The sequence below is a fragment of the Antedon bifida genome, chromosome 7, assembly GCF_963402885.1.
Source record: "Antedon bifida chromosome 7, ecAntBifi1.1, whole genome shotgun sequence".
NCBI lineage: Eukaryota > Metazoa > Echinodermata > Crinoidea > Comatulida > Antedonidae > Antedon > Antedon bifida.
In genome coordinates, this window is record NC_136232.1 from 26,194,468 (window position 1) to 26,217,124 (window position 22,657).

The window sequence follows — 22,657 nt, forward strand, 5'->3', positions numbered from 1 at the left end:
GTCAAATGCAATAATCTACTTTATGTTCCTACAATTCCTCATATGCTGTGTTTTGTTTCGGTCCTTGATGATTAATGACTAAGTTTTTAAAGAATATGAATATATAACAAAATAGTTACTATTCACTATAAATTTATTCTTTCAATATTATGAATCAATCTTGTACTTGGTATCCTCTTACAATAAGCCAAACATTGAGGGAAAATATTTAACGTTTACTTTAAATGTATCTGTCTACTACTAATATTAATTTCTGACTTAGACTTTGAAAACTGAGATTTTAAACTTTTGTCTATTTTTTAACAGTACAGGTCTAAGTACCTTACTTTCAAAACTATTATTTTATTATCAATACCGATAATCATATGCTTAAGTATAATCTGAGTATAAATCTATATATATATATATACTATTAACAAAACAAAAACAAATGGTTTGTGTTTAAAATGATGTTAAAGATAAGATATGAAATCTGTTTATTTTTACATTTTACTTTCATTTTAATGTTTAATTACAGGATGTCTTTGTTTGTATTCATCATTTGTTTGCATCATTGGTCATAAATAGAACATTAGAATCAAATAGTGTATATTGTGTGAATGTACAAAGAACGTCCTGGGGTATACAACATAACAAAACACTATTTATTATTAACAGTGAACTAAAGTGACAGTGACACCAGGCAATAAGGAAGTGAACTTAGTATGTAGTTTGTTGCATTCTCTAATGGAGGTAAGTGATACATTATACTTTTTGTCAATTTTCTATTAAAACTGTATTCATAATGTAATAACAAAAATACTAGGTATGTGCTTTTCTACAATTTTTTTACAATAATAATAATAATATCCTGGATTTATATAGCGCCTAATGTTGTGAAACCTCTAAGCACTGAACATTTATCCCAGTCATATTTTTGGATCAAACATGTATGGAAACATACGCCCATAATGCAGCTAGTATTCAGCGCAAAGTTGCGGCGAGAGTTGGATTCGAACCTCGATCTCACAATCAGTAGTTGAACATCCAACACACTGCCTTAGCATAAATATGTCACACTTCACTAGTGATCTTTCTGAGATCTTCCTTAGACTTATCTACTGTATCACTGTTTATTTTTCTTCTTTTCCTGAGAGATACCAATGTATTGTTCTGTCTTTTGGGGCATTAGAATTCTGCAAAAACAAGTTTTATAGTTTCCCATAGTAAAGTTATAAAAGACCACATACCTTTTTCAAATATTAATTTATTTTTTAAATTTTTAATTCATATCTAACAATTATTTGGGGGTATTAGAATGAGGATGCTCATTTTCTGCACCTTCAACTCTAAGGTAAAACTGTACAAGGAGGTAAATTTGAATATTTCAATGTGAATAAACATATAACATAAGTAAATAATTAGACAAAGACCAAACTTGAAATAGGTTCCTGTACAAAACTTTTACAATGTAAATTATGACTGTGTGTGCTGTTCACTGTACTTTGAATGTGATCATATCTTTTTATTCTTACATTTTCAGTTTTGCTGACATAATACATAATCATATTTATTTTACTAGTAAGCATACAAACAATAACTTAACTGCCTGTTGAATAGATTAAACAGAAAGAAAGTCAACTCAAACATTAATTGCCATGCTAAAAGTATTTCTCTTGAGGAAAATAATTTTACTACTTCTTTCTACTACTATTACTATAAAGTGCACCATACACAATTTGTTTTACTATACAGCCTTTAATATTATCAAGCATCCTCTAATTGTTTTGTAAAAGGTTAAATTGACAGTCATAATATAATAGAACAATTCATGTGTGAGAAAGATGTTGTGTATGGACAAGTTACAAATATCTTGTGGGTTCAGTGAAGTAGTCAAATTTGCTGAAGAATGCTAACAAATCTTAACCATTTTCTTCTACAGGATTGACTATGCAGGAAAAGGCTATGTAAAGACCAAGAATAATCTAAGAAAGATAGAGAAGTCTAGGAGAAAAGATATAGAAGTCTAGGAGTAAAGATAGAGAAGTCTAGGAAAACAGAAAGAGAAGAGACAAATATATATTTTATTTTAAGTGAGCTGGCAATCCCATAAATATGGGAAAAACAAGTTTCATGTTTTGGTGTATGGTGGTATACTTAATGGATAATGATTCTTTGTTTGTATTTGGAGAAATGATATCTATTACAGCCACACCTGGACAGAATGTATCTCTTCCTTGTAATAATGGTAACATGAATGATGGAAGTGTTGTAAGGTGGTTTGCCCATCATGATTACATCAGTACTGGAAGGATAATAAGCAATAATAGTTCACTTGCTTTACTGGCAACTTATTTTACAATCTCTGGTGACTATACTATTTTTATCAAGATTCCTGATGATATCGGTATCTGGAAATATCTTAATGTAACATATGAATGCAGGTTAACATCTATGAGTGGTGGTTACAGAGTATTAAGTACAGTTACTTTGCACATTTATCAGTCATTACCTAAATGTACAAGTTTACACATTAATGATACTAGTTCTATCGCATCATGTTCCTACAACATCCCTTCAGATATTGAATCATTGATATGGAGAAGCAATGGAAACACTCTAACCACAATAAACTGCTTATCACCTAATGTATGTACATTATATTACACATACAACCCAGCTGACATTGTGCCACATGGTCTCACATGTAATGTTAGGGTATCTGGAACGATAAGCTCATCAAAATCATGTTCTATAAATGAGATGTCTTCTACAACATCAACAAACGGAACAGAAATTGACCAGTCTTTCTCAAGAAGCACAACTGGTGCATCTTTTACTGAAACCACTTCAAACTCTAAAACATTTTCTATAAGAAATACACCACCAACTACAATGTTTAAAAGCACACCAATTACAACCAAAGAAACCGTATCCACAACGGAAAATCCAGACCAATCAACTAAAGTTGAAACATCTTTCTTTACTACAGAGTACATTGACAAAGGTAGAATTAAAGAGTTACCAGTAAATCAAACCAGTATCATGCCTACAACTTCCACAGAATTTGCAACAACATATGAACAAATAAATTCAACTGAAAATCCAGATTTTCCAATACATCCAATAGCCATCATGTCAGTAGCTTTTGTCATCATTCTACTTCTGATTATTTTCATCATTTATTATGTAAGAAGACGCTCTCAATATAAACAAAACCCATCGTTCAAATCAGCACCACCAGATGATCATGAATACGTTGAGGTTGACTTTAAAGTAAAACCTACAACAAAAGGTGAAAATCAGGAGATGATGAAAAATAACGAGGAGAGTGTCATGGAGGAAAATTGGATTTATGAATCAGCTAACTTGAATGGGAAACAGATTACTGATGAGCAAAAGAAGAAAATTAAGAATGTTATTGTTGAAGAAGATTATACAAATAGAATATACAAAACAGGAGAACAAGTTCTTGGACAAAGTGCATTGAAGAAGAGTGCATCAGAGAACAGCAATGAAGATGGAACAAATGATGGTATTGTATACCATGAAAATGAAGCCTATGAATCACTTGATGACATCAATATAAATAATGCTAAGTTAGATCAGAAGGAATCGGACAAAAAAGGAACTAAAATTCCAGCTTATGTTCACTATGAAGTGTTAGAACGAGAATAACAAAACTTGAAAATTGTACTTGAATTGTTAGAATGAGAATGAAATAACTTTGCAACTTTTACTTGAAGTGTTAATAGAACTGGAATAATAAAACTTAAAACTTTTATTTAAATTGTTAGAATGAGAATAAAATAACTTTGCAAGTGCTAATAGAACCAGAATAACACAAATTTACTAAACTATTAAAAATATATTTTAGAACAGATATAACTTGAATTAATCAGAAATGCTTTTGCAAACGTTAAATAAACTTTTCTTAAAATTAGCATAAAACAAGGAGATTTGTAGACCTTAATTGAAGATATTGAACTAAAATTTGATTTTAACGCAGTGAAATTATAATATGACATATAACCAAAGTTAAAAAAGAACCCACTTTTTGGTCTTTAAATGATTTAATGGAATTAAAATAGAACTTCAAAATTTAAATTAGTGAAACTTGATGTGAATAATACAGTCTGTGTCTTAGATTTGAAAATAAAAATCTGTATTGCACAATGATGTTTACTTTTTCATTGAGCTGTGAACTGAAACTGTGTTCTAAACTTTCAATTATTCTTTTACCATTTTTGTTTGGAAAATATTGTGCTCAACAGAAAATCTGTTACTAGTACATTCTTTTATTCAAATGAACTAAATAATTAACTTGCAACTTCAATTAAAACAAGAACAAATTAAAATCAACATACTTGCAACTTTACCTACAGCTCTGATGGATAAACACGAAAATGTATATAGACAGTTTGACAATTTAGAACATAATAATTTAGATAACATTTAATTCAAATAAATTACTTGCAACCTAGAGAGATAAATTTACTATGACTTTTGTGCCTTTGTATACTTATAAATTTCCCAATGTTTTACACTGTGTGATATTTACTTCCTCATTGCCTCCTGTTACAACCGCTAATGTAGAAAACGCCAGCTAATGTCGAAACAACCGCTTATGTAGTAAAACCTCCAGCTTATATGTAGAAACACCAACAGCTTATGTAGTAAATAAAAATCAACACTAGCTTATGTAGTAACGAAAATTGCCTCCCAGCTTATGTAGTTACTATTGCCAGTTAATGTAGAAAATGTTATTTATTTTACAAAAATGTCTAAATCATGTGCAAATGCATCAATCTTTACTTAGCTATCAGTCTTTCCACCTCTAGTAAGCAACCAACATTCTAAAACGACCACAAATCGTAATCTACCATCTCTGTTAAAGGCTGGTTTCCTGTCGACGTAAGAAGTCGAATTTTGCAACGATTCTTGCGTTTCATACGTTTCTTACGTCTCTTACGAAAGTTGAGAAAAAATTGACGTCGTTGACCTTAGTCAAGATCGTGTCGGGCCGCAAAGAAACATCTGTAGTTATGCTGCTCCCGAAAGTTGAAATTTTGGCTGTGAAACACACGTCGTATGCTTACGTCGATTTTAGTGTTGTTACGAAAGTTGAAATTTTTTTCTTACGTCGGTCAGATTTATGACGTATTTGAAACAACATCTCTGATTGGTGTTTCTTTTTAGAGCGGGTTTTATCATTTTTCGCGCGAAATGTTAAATGTTGTTATTGTACCTGTAGCTACTCAGCATCAGTGTCAGTGCAGCACACCAACATATTATTTTCAGTAGATAGGCTAGGCCCTAGTATTAGTAAAATACTTAATTTAATAGGAATTGATTTGACCAAATAATCAAACTAGCATAGGCCCCTAGCCAGGCTAGTAGGCCTATGTAGTATGAATCAAAATATGAATTAATTATCCTGGCCCTCTAGGCTTAAATAGTTTTCAAAATTAAAAAAAGGCAAATCATTTCAAGATTCCTATTATTATTAGACCTACCTAGGCCCTAGGCTAGGCATTGGCCTATGGGCCTATAAGCATATCTAATCGAGCATGAGATAGTACTACCGCAGTAAGATACCCATTATTTACAGGCCTATAATAAGAATAAATTTAACAAAACAATATAAATTATACAAAATCAAGTTTTTTTTAAAGTTACATAATAATATTATATTGCTTAGGCCTACAAAGGGGCTTTCTATATCTTATCTTGTTGCAAATGTTCATTTTCGCGACGTTTCTACCGACTAGAACAGAAGAATGTCGATTTCTTTGAAATGCTGATTGTTTATTGCACGTCCATAAATAAGAGTATTATATTTTGATATGAGTTGTAAACTCCCTGATTAGAACATTATTATATTGAAACTACTGTGCATTTGTAAAGTATGTACAACATCGTAAAGTGGGCTAAAATTATAGTAGTAAATACATACAAATGTTATTGTCCGGCTTTATTTCACTATAAGGACATACACATTACGTCATAACTCTTGTCGCTCATTGGTTGCTTGTTACGATTGCGCTTACGTCTCTTGCGAAAGTTGACTTCAAGTCAACTTTTGTAAGAGACGTAAGAAACGTGACGCAAGGGCGTTCATTCAAGCGTAAGATAAAAAATCCCGGTTTCCTGTAAAATCGGAAGACAACGTCGTAACGCAACAATTGTTAGGTCATCGGTTTCCTGTAAAATCGTTTGTCGTTACCATTTTTCTTACGTTGCGTCGATTTTATAAATTTTCGATCGTAATCGGTTTCCTGTAAAATCCACATTTCTTACGACAAATCGACGTAGTCGCAACAAAAGTGATGTTCTTACGTCGACAGGAAACCAGCCTTAAGGGACCGCTTCTCATAATCGACCACCTCTCGTAAAGGATCACCTCCTCTCATAAAGGACCGCTTCTCATAATCGACCACCTCTCGTAAGTGACCACCTCTCTTAACGACCACACCTCTCGTAAGTGACCACCTCTATTAAAGGACCACCACCTCTATTAAAGGACTGCTTCTCATAATCGACCATCTCCCATCACAACGACCTCTCGAAAGTGACCACCTCTATTAACGACCACTGTCTCTGTTAAGGGACCGCTTCTCATCATTGACCATCTCTCGTAAGCGACCACCTTAACGACCACACCACTCCTCAGTGACGACCTCTTTTAAAGGACCACCACCTCTATTTAAGGACCGCTTCTCATAATCATCGGTGACGACTCTTTTAAAGGACCACTTCTCTTAACGACCCCACCTCTCGTAAGTGACAACCTCTTTTAAAGGACCACCACCTCTATTAAGGGACTGTTTCTCATAATCGACCATCGCTCATCATTGACCACATCTCGAAAGTGATCACCTCTATTGAACGACCACTGTCTCTGTTAAGGGACAGCTTCTCATCATTGACCACCTTTCGAAAGCGACCACCTTAACGACCACACCACTCGTCAGTGACGACCTCTTAAAGGACCACTACCTCTATTTAAGGACCGCTTCTCACCTTCTACATAAACGGTGGATTGTTCTACATTAACAGTTGTTTCGACATTAGCTGGCGTTTTCTACATTAGCGGTTGTAACACCCACTGATCTGTGAAGTGAAACTAAATAAATAAATACTCACTAATTTACTAATTACTTTTTATTATACATTGTATTAAGTTACAAAAGCTGCAGGAAACAACTAGGTTATATTTATTTCTGACTAGGGTTATGATGTGTGTGGATGGGTTTAGGGGATGGTAAAACATATTTATACTTTGGGATCAATAAGGCACTACTTTTATTATAAAATCTAATTACAAGCAGGAATATCACAGTCAGAAAGAACAGCCATTATAAATTCATGAATATTCATGTCGACATTAAAGAAGTTGGAAATGGCAAGATATACCATCTTGTTGCGGATTATTCTATTGGTGTGCTTGATGGATAAACAATCACTATTTTTATTTGGAGAAGTTATTACAGCCACACCTGGACAGAATGTATCTCTTCCTTGTACTACTAATGATCAACTGATGGATGGAAGTGTTAGGTGGCATGCCCATGGTAATTACATCATCAGTAGTGAAAGAATACTAGATAGTACTATGCTTGGCTTCCTGACAAGTTATTATGCAATCCCTGGTGAAGGTGCAGACTATAGTCTTTTTATCAAGATTCCTGATGATATTAATATCTGGAAATATCTTAATGTAACATATGAATGTGGATTTACATTTATTACAGGTAGTTATAGCAAATTAAATACAGTTACTTTACATATTTATAAGTCATTACCTAAATGCACAAGTTTACAAATTAATAATACTAGTTCTATTGCATCCTGTTCCTACAACAACACTTCAGATATGGAATCTTTGATATGGAGAAACAATGGAAGGACTCTAACCACAGAAAGTTGTTCATCATCTAATGTATGTACATTAAATTACACATACAACCCAGCTGACATTGTACCACATGGTCTCACTTGTAATGTTAGTGAATCTGGAACGATAAGCACAACAAAATTATGTTCTATAAATGAGATCCCTGGATCAACAGAAGGAACAGACACAGACTCGCCTTTTGAAGGAAGCGCATCTGTTGAACCTTTTATTGAGACAACAACTTTGACAAAATACTTCTCAACATTAGAAAGTACTATCACAACCACTTCCACAGAATCTAATGATAGTACAACACGAAACAAACAAATGTTAACTGTAAATAAACCAGAAGAACCTAATGACAGTGTCCCAATATATCTAATAGCCATCATGTCAGTAGCTTTTGTCATCATTCTACTTCTACTGATTACTGGTACTGGTACTGGTTCAAATAACCGTCTCACAGAGACATCTGGTAGCCATTGACTTAAAGTTGGCATTTGGATGTGTTACTTTTAAATGTAGGCCTACAGTATGAGAGTGACTACTACCATTTTTTCATCATTTATTATGTACGAAGACACTCTCAAGTCTCAAAATAAACAAAACCCATCATTCAAATCAGCAACACCAGATGATCATGAATACGTTGAAGTTGACTTGAAAGTAAATCCAACAACAAAAGGAGAAAATCAGGAGATGATGAAAAATAATGTGGAGAGTGTCATGGAGGAAAACCGGATTTATGAATCAGCTGACATAAATGGGAAACAGATTATTGATGAGCAAAAGAAGAAAATTAAGAATGTTATTGTTGAAGAAGATTATACAAATAGAATATACAAAACAGGAGAACAAGTTCTTGAACAAAGTGCATTGAAAAGGAGTGCATCAGAGAATAGCAATGAAGATGGAACAAATGATGGAATTGTGTACCATGAAAATGAAGCCTATGAATCTCTTGAAGACATCAATGTAAATAATGCTAAGTTAGATCTGAAGGAATCAGACAAAAAAGGAACTAAAAATCCAGCTTATTTTCACTATGAAGTGTTAGAACGTGAATAGCAAAACTTTCAACTTTTACTTGAATTGTTAGAATAAGAATAAAAGAACTTTGCAAATGTTAACAGAACTAGAAAAACAAAACTTTACTAAACTATTACAAATATATTTTAGAGCAGATGGAGCTTAAATTAATCAAAAATACTTTTGCAAAAGTAAAATAACCTTTTTTTAATTATCCTAAGACAAGGAGATTTGTTTTAAAAGCAGTGAAATTATAAGTCACTCATTAAAATCTGACATCTATATTACCAACGTTATAGGAAGGAAACCACTGTTGGACCCATCTTTACTGATTTAATGTACTTACAATAGAACTTTAAAATTTAAATTAGTGAAACTTGATGTGAATTTGTCTGAGATTTGAAAATAAAAATCTGTATTGCACAATGATGTTTACTTCCTCATTGAGCTGGAAAGTGAAACTGTGTTCTAAACTTTCATAATTCTTTTACCAATTTTGATTGGAAACTTTTGTGCTTCAACAAAAAATCTGCAAAGTAAAGTACATTCTTCTATTCAAATAAACTAAATAATTAACTTGCAACTTCAATTAAAGCAGACAAAAGTATAATAACATTATAAATATCAACATTACAAAGTATCATGACCACTCCAACAGAATACGATGATAGAACAAAAGGCAGCAAAAAATAAATTACAACTGAAAATGCAAAAAACCTAACTTTAACCAGTCAATAAACAGTATTGTAATATATCTAATGGCTATTGTCTTGGTATTTTCTCATTTCTGTCATAATTCTATTTCTGGTTATTTTCATCATTTATCATGTATGAAAAAGCCCTTGATGATCAGAATCTACACAACATGAACACTGTGCGTCAACAAACAGAAGACAACAACAACACTGACCGCTATGGAATGTCCAACATGACATCTACACACGATGATAGCAATGAATTTAAACTGGATGAGGATGGATATTAGGAAAATTCCCACGCGTGCAAACTTTTTTATGCGTACATGTTTTTTTCTCTTGAATTATATCTTTCCAGCTTTTCCTAGTAATTTGAAATTTTTAAAAACTATTTCTACTTTAAATCACGCCATACGAATTAGAAAATTGTGCGCGTTTTAGTTGAAAAAGTTACACAATATTGTCAAAATCATGCCTATTTTGAATCTATTATAGCCCTTCAGGATCAAAGGTGACCCCCAATTTTTAAAACTTATTATGCAAGCAGTCACAATTTGTTTGCATCATTGATCATAAATAGAACATTAGAATCAAATAATGTATATTGTCTGAATATGTACAAAGAACGTCCAGGGGTATACAACGTAACAAAACACTATTTATTTATTAACAGTGAACTAAAGTGACAGTAGGTAATAAGGAAGTGAACTTAGTATGTAGTTTGTTGCATTCTCTAATGGAGGTAAGTCAGTCATACCATACATAAACTTTTTCTCAATTTTATATTAAAACAGATAAGTTTTTTTTATAGGTATATGAATCTTGACTACTTGACCTTTCTAAGATATTTGTTGGACTCATAATTAATGTACTGTGTTTATTTATGTTTTACTTTTTTTTCTTCACTTAAACTTTTCCTGCACTCTCTATTGCTGAGATACCAATGTGTCCAATTAAATCAACAAATTACTAACTGGAATGATACATGGCGTCAGGGAAAACCAACATCAATTTAGTTTAGAAAATGAAAACTATCTATTTCTTTAATTTTTTTTTTATTAATTCAATAAGGTTTTAAATTGTACTCATGATGATTTGGGGACATTAGAATTCTGCCAAAAAAAAAGTATTTTTATGTCACTGCTTTCTAGTTTGCTATAGTAAAATTATAAGACCACACATTTTTTTCAAATATTAATTTGTTTTCTAAGTATAAATCATATTCAACAATGATTTGGATGTATTAAAATTATGGTGTTCATTTTATACACCTTCAAATCTAAGGTAATATTACAAGGAAGTGAATTTGAATATTTCAATGTGAATAAACTTACAAATGACTTAACCTACAATACTGAAAAGTTTCTAGTAAATGTAATAGTTTCCTGCACATAAAATATTACAATGTTATTATGACTTTTCACTGTGATCATATCTTTTTAATCTTACATATTCAGCTTTGCTGACATTACATAATCATATCATTTATTTTACTAGTAAGCATACAGACAATAACCTGGCTGCTGCATAGATTAAAGAGAAAGGAAGTCACCTCAAACATTAATTGCCAAGCTAAAAGTATTTCTCTTGAGGAAAATAATTTTACTACTTCTTTCTACTACTATTACTAAAGTGCACCATATAGTTTTACTATACAACCTTTAAAATTATCAAGCATCCTCTAATTGTTTTTTAAAAGGTTAAATTGACAGGCACAATAATATAATAGAACAATTCATGTGTGAGAAAGATGCTGTGTATGGACAAGTTACAAATATTTTGTGGGTTCAGTGAAGTAGGAGTTAAATTTGCTGAAGAATGAACAAATCTTAACTATTTTCTTCTACAGGATTGCAGGGACAGTGCTAAGTAAAGACCAAGAATAATCTAAAAGCGGGTAAAGTCTAGGAAAACAAAACAAAAAGACTAATATATTTTTTATTGTGAGCTGGCAATCTTTAAAAATGAGAAAAACAAGTTTCATGTTTTGGTGTATGATTTTCTTGGTGAACTTGATGGATAAACATTCTTTATTTGTATTCGGAGAAACAACAAACATGAAAGCCACACCTGGACAGAATGTATCTCTTCCTTGTAATAATGGAAACATGAATGATGGAAATGTTGTAAGGTGGTTTGCCCATAGTGCTTATATCAGTACTGAAACAATAATAGATAATACTACTGGCTTACTGTTACCTTATTTTGCAATTCCTGGTGAAGGCTATAGTCTTTTTATCATAATTCCTGATGATATCAATATCTGGGAATATCTTGATGGAGACTATGAATGCAGGTTAACATCAATGAGTGGTGGTTACAGTGTATTAAGTACAGTTACTTTGAACATTTATCAGTCATTACCTATTTGCACAAGTTTACAAATTAATAATACTAGTTCTATCGCATCATGTTCCTACAACAACACTTCAGATATGGAATCATTGATATGGAGAAGCAATGGAAGGACTCTAACCACAGAAAGTTGTTCATCATCTAATGTATGTACATTAAATTACACATACAACCCAGCTGACATTGTACCACATGGTCTCACTTGTAATGTTAGTGAACCTGGAATAAGCCCATCAAAATCATGTTCTATAAATGAGATGTCTTTTACAACATCAACAGAAGAAACAGAAACAGACCAGTCTTTCCAAGGAAGTACAGCTGGTTCATCTTCCACTGGAACCACTTCAAACTTTGAAACATCTTCTATAAGGAATACACCAACAACCACAATTGCAACCAAAGAAACCATATCCACAATGGAAAATACAGACCAATCAATTATTACAAAGTACACTGACAAAAGTACAATTACAAAGTTATCAGAAGAAAGTATTATGCCTACAACTTCCACAGAATTTGCAACAACATATGAACAAAATTCAACTGAAAATCTAGATTTTCCAATACATCCAATAGCCATCATGTCAGTAGCTTTTGTCATCATTCTACTTCTGATTATTTTCATCATTTATTATGTAAGAAGACGCTCTCAATATAAACAAAATCCTTCATTCAAATCAGCACCACCAGATGATCATGAATACGTTGAGGTTGACTTGAAAGTAAATCGAACAACAAAAGGAGAAAATCAGGAGATGATGGAAAATAGTAAGGAGAGTGTCATGGAGGAAAATTGGATTTATGAATCAGCTGACATGAATGGGAAACAGATTACTGATGAGCAAAAAAAGGAAATTAAGAATGTTATTGTTGATGGAGATTATACAAATAGAAAAACAGGAGAACAAGTTCTTGAACAAAGTGCATTGAAGAAGAGTGCATCAGAGAAGAGCAATGAAGATGGAACAAATGATGGCATTGTATACCATGAAAATGAGGCCTATCAATCACTTGATGACATTAATATAAAGAATGATAAATTAGATCTGAAGGAATCGGACAAAAAAGGAACTAAAATTCCAGCTTATGTTCACTATGAAGTGTTAGAACGAGAATAGAAAAACATAACACTTTTACTTGAATTGTTAGAATGAGAATAAAATAACTTTGCAAGTGTTAATAGAACTAGAATAACAAAACTTTAAACTTTTACTTAAATTGTTAGAATGAGAATAAAATAACTTTTACTCAAAGTGATAATAGAACGAGAATAACTAAAACTTTACGAAACTATTAAAAATTATTATATATATATATATATATATAGACCAGATGGAGCTTAAATTAATAAAACATGCTTTTGCAAAAGTTACACCTTTTTTAAAATTAGCATAAAACAAGGAGATTTTAGACCTTAATTGAAGATATTGCATTAAAAATTAGTTTTACAATAAAACTTTAAAATTTAAATTAGTGAAACTTGATGTGAATAGTACAGTATAGTCTGTGTCCGAGATTTGAAAATAAAAATCTGTATTGCAAATAGTGTTTATTTCCTCATTGAACTCTGAACTGTAACAGTGTTCTAACTTTCATTTATTCATTTACCATTTTTGATTGGAAACGTTTGTGCTCAACAGAAAATCTGCTACTACTGTACATTCTTCTATTCAAATGAAATAAATAAATAACTTGCAACTTCAATTTAAACAAAATCCAGAGAATACGCAGACAAAAGTACAATGACATTATTAATATCAACATTACAAAGTATCATGACCACTCAAACAGAATATGATGATCGTCGTCGTCGTTTATGATAATTATCTAATATATAAAATTTGACAATTGAAAACATTATTTGTTGGTTTGTTTGTTTTAGCTCTAAAATTAAATTCAACATACTTGAACTTTACAATATCTTTATATTTATTTGTGATATTTTACTTCCTCATTGCCCTGATCTGTGAAGTGAAACTAAATCAATAAAAACTCAAAGACTTTACAATTTACTTTTTATTATACATTATTGTATAGTTACAAAAGCTGTAGGAAATAACCAGGTTACTTTTTATTCAGACTAGGGTTATGCTGTGCATAGTGGGTTTAGGGGATACTGTAGGTGAAGAAATATTTGTACCTTGTGATCAATGAGATACTTCTTTTATTAAAAAAAAAATCTGATTTACAAACTGGAATGCCACAGTCAGAAAAGTTAGCAGTGTGAATTCATATTTTTACATTAAGCTGAGAAGTTAAACTTTGAAAATGGGCAGATATGTCATCTTTTTGTGGATTATTCTTTTAGTGTACTTGATAGATAAACACAATTTGTTTGTATTTGGAGAAACTATTACAGCCACACCAGGACAGAATGTATCTCTTCCTTGTACTCATCATCAAATGAATGATGGAAGTGTTAGGTGGTATACACATTCAGATTACATCAGTACTGGAAGGATAATAAGCAATAATAGTTCACTTGGCTTACATGCACCTTATTTTGCAATCCCTGGTGAAGATGCAGACTATAGTCTTTTTATCATGATTCCTGATGATATTAATATCTGGCAATATCTTGTTGAAACCTATGAATGCAGGTTAACATCAATGAGTGGAGATTACAGTGCATTAAGTACAATTACTTTGTACATTGCACAAGGAAGTACATTGTCTGCACAAATTACAACACCTTTCCAAGGCAGCACATCTGGAGTACATTCTATCAGAACAGCAACTGATTTTAAAGGTATTACATCAAGCACAGACTTTCCTAGCACACCTATTACAACCAATGAAGCTAGATCAACAACAACAAATGATACTATAGGTATTAAACCAAGCACAGTGTTTTCAAACACATCAATTACAACCAATGAAGGCAGATCCACAGTGGATTATGATCCAAACAAATATTGGATAAAAAGAGAGCACTTCATAATTACAATTGCATGTATTTCTTCTTCTTTTCTTATTTTATTTCTTATTGAGTTGTACAGATGTACAAGGATGAGACATCCATTTACAACTTCTGAACAAAGAAACTCTCAAAGCACACAAAATACAAACCAAGTGAGCATTGTACGTCAACAAACAGAAGACAACACTGACCTCTATGGAATGTCCAACATGACATCTACACATGATGATGGAAATGAATTTAAACTGGATGAGGATGGATATTTGGAAGTGAATGTTTAGCCAATGCCATAATAACACTAGAATAACAAAACTTTACTAAACTATTAACAATATGTTTTAGGCCAGATGGATCTTGAATTAATCAGACATGCTTTAAATAAAGTTTTTTTTTTAAATTAAGGAGATTTGTAGACCTTAATAAAGATATTGAACTAAGATTTGCAAAGTGAAAGTGTATTCTCCTTTCATAATACTCTTTTATCATTGACATCAAATATACAGTAATACAGTGTATTCGATTATGAAGTTCACTGTTCCCAACAGAAAATCTGTTACTAGTACATTCTTGTATTCAAATTAATAACTAAATATATAACTTATACTTTTAAAATAGTCCATTAAATAAATACTCAACAGAAAATTCCCAAATTGCGTTGAGGTAAAATTAAAGAACAGGCTGTAAAGAACATGTTATTATAAACCAAATTGTTGTAAATAATCTGTTTGTTTAACATTCAGACTAGTTTAATGAAGTGTACAGATGTGTGAATGGGGTATTTATAGGTAAAGAGTTATTAGTGATTGAGACATATTTTAGTCTAGCATCCGACTTAAAATGCAGTTATAAACTGAATGCAGTAAGATACAGCAATATGAATGAATATTCAAATCTGTAATTAACCTTAATTGAACAGTACACTTTGAATGGGCAGATGCATCTTTTTATTTGGAGTGCGATTCTCTTTGTAAACTTGATGGATACAAATTCTTTGTTGGTTTTTGGAGAAACAATTACAGGCAAACCTGGACAGAATGTATCTCTTCCTTGTAATTATCAAGATGTAAGTGTTGTAAGGTGGTATGTCCATAGTAATTATATCAGTACTGAAAGGATTATAGATGAAAGTCAACTTGGTTTACAGTCACCTTATTTTGCAATCCCTGGTGAAGATGCAGACTATAGTCTATTTATCAAGATTCCTGATGATATTAATATCTGGAAATATCTTAATGTAACCTATGAATGCAGGTTAACATCTATGAGTGGTGGTTACAGTGTATTAAGTACAGTTACTTTGCACATTTGTAACTCATTACATCCATGCACATCACAAGAAGGAAAAGAGACAGATTTGGGGAGCACAGCTGGTGCATCTTCAGCAGCCACTTTAAGCTTTGAAACATCATCTACAACCAATACACCAAGCACAACGTTTCCACACACATCAATTATAACCAAAGAAGTCAGACCAACAATGGAAAATTCAGACTCAATGATTAAAGTTGAAACATCTATGAGTGGTGGTTACAGTGTATTAAGTACAGTTACTTTGAAAATGTATCAGTCATTACCTAAATGCACTACTTTACACATTAATGATACAACTTCTATCGCCTCCTGTTCCTACAACAACCCTTCAGATATGGAATCTTTGATATGGAGAAGTAATGACAGGACTCTAACCACAATAGACTGCTTATCATCTAATGCATGTACATTATATTACATATACAACCCAGCTGACATTGCGCCACAAAGTCTTACTTGTTCTGTTAGTGTATCTGGAATGATAAAAACATCAAAATCATGTTCTATAAATGAGACATCTTCAATGAATGATCTTGATTCTGATCCAAACAATTATTGGATAAAAAGAGAGCACTTCATAATTGCAATTGCATGTATTTCTTCTGCTTTTCTTATTTTATTTTTAATTGAGTTGTACAAATATACAAAGATGAGACATCCATTTACAACTTCTGAACAAAGAAACTCTCAAAGCACACAAAATACAAACCAAGTGAGCATTGTGCATCAACAAACAGAAGACAACACTGACCTCTATGGAATGTCCAACATGACCTCTACACATGATAATGGAAATGAATTTAAACTGGATGAGGATGGATATTTGGAAATGAATGTTTTGCCATAATGGAAGATAATAACTATTTCTTAAACTCATATAATAGATCATTTTGTTTATGATAATTATCTAATATATAAAATTTGACAATTGAGAACATCATTTTTAATGATCTGGTGGTTTTGGTTCTCAAATTAAAATCATACTTGTCATCAGCTCAGATAGATAAATTTACAAAACCTTTCTATGAATTGTTTAATATATGAATATCCCAATGTTTTAAAGGTTCTTAGTGCGATAGTTACTTCCTCATTGCCTGATCGGTGAAGCGAAACCAAATAAATAAAATATCTAAGATTTTTCAATTACTCTTTCATTTATTACAAATGAACTGTAAAATATAATGAATTATTAATGAATCAAATTGTTGGGAATCCCCTTGAGGTTATTTTTAAATATTGAGTAAAGAATTTGTCTTTTGGGATCAATGAGACACAACTTTTATTCTAAAATCTCATTTAAAAAACTGTAATCAGTCAGAGAAGTTGGCAGTGTGAATTCATATTTTTACATTTTCATTAAGCAGTTTGGAAATGGGCAGACATATCTTTTTGTTGTGGAGTTTTCTCTTAGTGAATTTGATGGATAAACATTCTTTGTTTGTATATGGAGAAGTCATTACAGTTACACCTGGACAGAATGTATCTCTTCCCTGTACTCATCATCAAATGTCTGATGGAACTGTTGTAAGGTGGGTTGTCCATAGTGATTACATCAGTACTGAAAAGATGATAGATGAAAGTCGACTTGGTTTACAGTCAAGTTATTACTCAATTCCTGGTGAAGGTGCAGACTATAGTCTTTTGGTCAAGATTCCTGATGATATTAATATCTGGAAGCATCTTAATTCAACATATGAATGCAGGTTAATATTTTTTAGTATTAATAGCATAATAAATACAGTTACTTTGAACATTTATCAGTCATTACCTAAATGCACAAGTTTACATATTAATGATACTAGTTCTATCGCATCATGTTCCTATAACATGCCTCCAGACGATATCGAAACATTGATGTTGAGAAGTAACGGAAACACTCTAACTACAATTAACTGCTTAAAATCTAATGTATGTACATTATATCACACATACAATCCAGCTGATATTGCGTCTTATGGTCTTACATGTGATGTTAGTCTATCTGGAATAATAAGAGTATCAATATCATGTTCTATAATTGATATGCCTTTTACAACATCACCAAGAAGCACAACTGGTGTATCTTTTACTGGAACCACTTCAAACATTGAAACTTCTATAAGAAATACACCACCAACTACAATGTTTCCAAGCACACCAATTACAATGCCAGATACATCTTCCCAAGGTAGCACAACTGCTACTACAGATACACCAAGCACAGTGATTTCAGACACATCAATTACTACCAACGAAGCTAAATCCACAGTGGAAAATGATCTTGAATCCGATTCAAACATATACTGGATAAGAGAAGAACACTTCATCACAGCAATTGCATGTATTTTTTCTGCTGTTCTTATTTTGTTTCTTATTGAGTTGTACAGATGTACAAGGAGACGACACCCAACTTTCAATCAACGCATACAAAATACAAACCAGGAGGAGGGCGCTGTGCGTCAACAGACAGAACACAGCAACACCCTCTATGGAATGTCCAACCAGGCATATGATGAATTTGAACTGGATGAGGATGGATATTTACAAGTGACAGAATAAATTGTCAATGTTACAAGAGCCATAGTAATATAAGGACAGTGTTAAACATTTGATCATGAAAAACTAGTTTATTATTAAATTAGATTTAATTTCATTTAAAAAGTTTATGTATAATACTGAACCTTAAAAAAATACTAATGCTACTATTTACTATTAAATATATTTACTAAAACACTAAATCATCATAAAAGTATACATAATTATTATTATAACACACCAAAATTCCTGTAATTTATTTATCTAGACGATGTTGGTCACACGATGTGCAATAGGATGTACTATTGCATGATTGTGAAATATGTTAGTGTTTATTAATGATTATATACTTAACAGGAACTATACTTTATTTCGTCACATGTTGTTTTGTGTTAAATTCTCTGTTTGCATTGAATGCATGCATGAATCTGGAAATACTGTCATAGTTTATTTTTAGTTTACTGAAAATTCACAAAAGCAACTTATTGCATTCCAACCGCTGAACTGCTAAATGGAATTATAAGAATTTTTTTAAACATTTTTTTGTGGGGGAGAGGGGAAGATGAAAACAAATTGGTAATTTGCATAATTTGTATGCATGTAACCACACAATTATTGGATTTCCTGTTTCTTGCACATGAAAAAAATAGGGTTGAATAAGGTTGTTATAAAGGAGGAACTCTACTCTATATGAATAAACATAAATACCAAAATGGGTATAGTGATTATTTTGTTGTATTAGGAAATAATTTTAATAAATAATTTTATTAATAAAAATGTTGTTATTAGTATCTAATTGTATTCTATATGCATGTCTAATAAACATTAATTAAACTTCAAATATAATTGTAAAAATAACAAACAAATTAAAAATTTTTTTCTTGGGAATTCTTTGTCTACTTTCCAAAAATGGTAGATATGTTTCCTCTAGGCTTACAAAAATAAACAACATATTATTGATACACATTTTAAACATTCATCAAACTTCAAATATAATTGTAAAAATACCCCAAATCAAAAATATTTTTCTTGGGAATTCCCCGTCTACTTCCAAAGATGGCAGACATGTTTCCCCTTGGCTTCATAAAATAAACAACATATTAATGATACCACTGTTGCAAAAGTTCAATACTTGACATGTCCTCTTTATAAACAATGACTCTCTTGAACTTTTACATCAAGGAAGTAATTCTGTGTTTTCATTCCTGTACCTCTAGAGGTTTAATATAACTTAATAGGTACTTATGTGGACTATAGGACTGTATGTTTATTGTTTCACAGTTACTGTAGTAGTAGACAGTAGTTATGTAGACATTACATTTCTGTATCTATCTCTGGAGAATTAATACATTAAAAGGTACTTTTCACTGAGGTTGATTGATTTAACCAAGATAACACAACCTGTACAATTAATGAATATTTCACAGTAGCAGCAGGCAGATTTCTACTTTCTGGAATAAAGACTTCTACTTATGTGGAATAAAGACTTATACTGATTTGGAATAATCGACTTATACTTATTTGCAATACAGACTTATACTTATTTAGAATACAGACTTATACTTATTTGGAATAAAGATTTATACTTATTTGGAATAAAGACTTCTACTTATTTGGAATCGACTTATACATATTTGGAATAACCGACTTATACTTATTGGGAACAAGGACTTCTACTTATTGGGAATAAAGACTCCTACTTATTTGGAATACACTCTGTGTTGATTACACTGAGAGCAATAACCTGGGAGTTCATGAAAAAGTTGGAATCTACTTGATAATATAAATACAGTAGTGACAATAGCAACAACAACAACAGTTGAACTGAATCGATTCTTGTTATTTTCACAATAACAGATTTTTGACATTATGTTATTTGTGTACCCCATCTTTATTACAATGGAAAACAATTCCTAGAATAAAAAAGTGTATTTTATTTGAGAATATAAAACACCAACCGGTATTATATAGCAAGTCATAGCAGTTAAGCTGATCTAATAACAGGAACTAAACTATTTTTGGACATGTACCTACTTGTGGTAAATCAAGGCATACATGAAAACAATCTAGACGTTCTTGGAATATGTTTGATTGCTTCCCTGTACACAATGTTTGAATTGTATTACTCAACAGGAACAACATAAAACAGTAAACACTAGTACATTCATTTTATCTGTATGTTGCAAATGTACAGAAGAATATGTAAGTAAAGCTCTGTTTGTTGGAAATCTTCAATTGCACAAATGTGTATGTGAGAGCTGTGGATTAGAATAGAATACTAACATTACTGGTGGTATATAACCTTCGAACTGATTTCTTAGCGGGAACCAAAATTACTGTACTAGATTTTGATAACCGGGTGAAATCAACTTTCTTCATCTTCTTTCTGGAAAATGCTTCAGTGGAAAGAATACGCTAGTTACTAATACAAAATATATGATATACTGTATGTAATATTTAGAAGACGAAATGTTATTTTCTCCAATAATAATGCTTTCTTTATGGATTCAGTGGGTGATATGTTATGCATTGTTTGCTAGTTGCTATTCAATTGAAACAATTAATACCAACTCATCTACTATATATACTGATGAATATATGACAACTGATAACAATATGACATATTCAACTACAATGGAATCAGCAGAACAAACGACAGCAACAGTTATATTATCTACATCTGAAGAAACAACAAATTCAACAACAAATTTCGCCATAAGCACAGAGGAAAATAAAAGTCAAATGATGACTACAGCAACTTCTACAGATGAAATAGAAAATGAACCACCATCGTTGGCACCATCAAGTTCAACACCACGAACAAATGATCTACTTAATATCATTATTCCATCTTTGATAGCTGTGTTTATACTTCTTGTACTTATTATTCTCTGCACAAAATATAGAAAAAAGGTTAGAAAGGATTTGAAAAAAGATGGCAATAAAAAAGCTGCATCAACTGATTTGCTTTTACTAGAAGAATCTGCGGATGACAATCATCCTTACCAAGATCCTAAAGAACAAAAACTGGAATCTTGTTCAATAACGATTTCAACGCCACCAAATGGGAGCATGAAAAATTCAGAAATACTTGAAACTTGTAACATATATGAAGATATTAATGACACAAATGAATATGTGAACCAGGAAAATGAAATATATGATGATATCACAACAGATGAGTTCAGAAAGATTACATCATTAGACAGGTCCAGTTTGTACTCATCTGTTAGTCTTAATTCTGGAGAAGATGCTAATCTAAAACCAATACGTGAATCTGATTACGATAGACTCTCCGATGATTACATAGAACAAGAAAATACAATTTATGAGAGTGCAGATAAACTAAAACCAACAAAAGGTTTACATCTTGTTGAGGATGATTATGATAATGATTATGCATGCATCGATGATTATGACTATTTGCGTGATGGTGAAAGCCATGTTAAAAACAGCAAAGTTGTTAACAATAAAGACAATGTAAAGGTCATGGGAGGAATATGCATCTTGAATGAGAGGCAACTGTTTGAACCTCCAAAAACAAACAACTGCAGTATTTCACATCTTGTCGAAGATGATTTTGATAACGACTATGCTTGTATTGATGATTTTTATGATTATGTTAACAACAGTGAAGTCAATGATAAGAATAAAAATGATGAAAGCGTTAACATTGAAATTGATAACAAAGAAGGAAATGATAAAGATATTAATGTTGATAACAATGACAAGGATGGAAATGATGAAAATGATAACAATGAAATTGATAATAAAGAAGGAAATGATAATGATATAAATGTTGATAACAATGACAAGGATCAAAATGATGAAAATGTTAACAATGAAATTAATAACAAAGAAGGAAATGATAAAGATATTAATGTTGATAACAATGACAAGGATAAAAATGATGAAAATGTTAACAATGAAATTGATAACAAAGAAGGAAATGATAAA

The 22,657-nt window shown here is 31.6% G+C and overlaps 4 protein-coding genes across 4 annotated transcripts in view; 2 read left to right on the forward strand and 2 right to left on the reverse strand.

Annotated features, from left to right (window-relative positions):
- Positions 1–13,875, reverse strand: part of LOC144847454 (uncharacterized) — a 76,675-nt gene extending 62,800 nt beyond the window's left edge. Inside the window, exon 1 of the mRNA XM_078703831.1 lies at positions 13,867–13,875. The gene's annotated coding sequence lies outside the window, so the exon portion shown is untranslated. The remainder of the gene's footprint in view (positions 1–13,866) is intronic.
- The window catches only part of LOC144847452 (glutathionyl-hydroquinone reductase YqjG-like), a 71,302-nt gene that overhangs the window by 32,005 nt on the left and 16,640 nt on the right, over positions 1–22,657 (reverse strand). The gene's annotated exons all lie outside the window — the stretch shown is intronic.
- Positions 1,985–9,632, forward strand: LOC144847437 (uncharacterized). Its single transcript, XM_078703800.1, has 2 exons — positions 1,985–3,179; positions 8,461–9,632. Exons 1-2 carry the CDS (start codon positions 2,095–2,097, stop codon positions 8,942–8,944), a joined length of 1,569 nt encoding a protein of 522 aa, XP_078559926.1. The 5' UTR covers positions 1,985–2,094; the 3' UTR covers positions 8,945–9,632.
- Positions 14,224–18,726, forward strand: LOC144848307 (uncharacterized). The gene is made up of 2 exons (XM_078705022.1): positions 14,224–15,027; positions 18,608–18,726. The coding sequence occupies exons 1-2, from the start codon at positions 14,224–14,226 to the stop codon at positions 18,722–18,724; spliced, it is 921 nt and encodes a 306-aa protein (XP_078561148.1). The 3' UTR covers positions 18,725–18,726.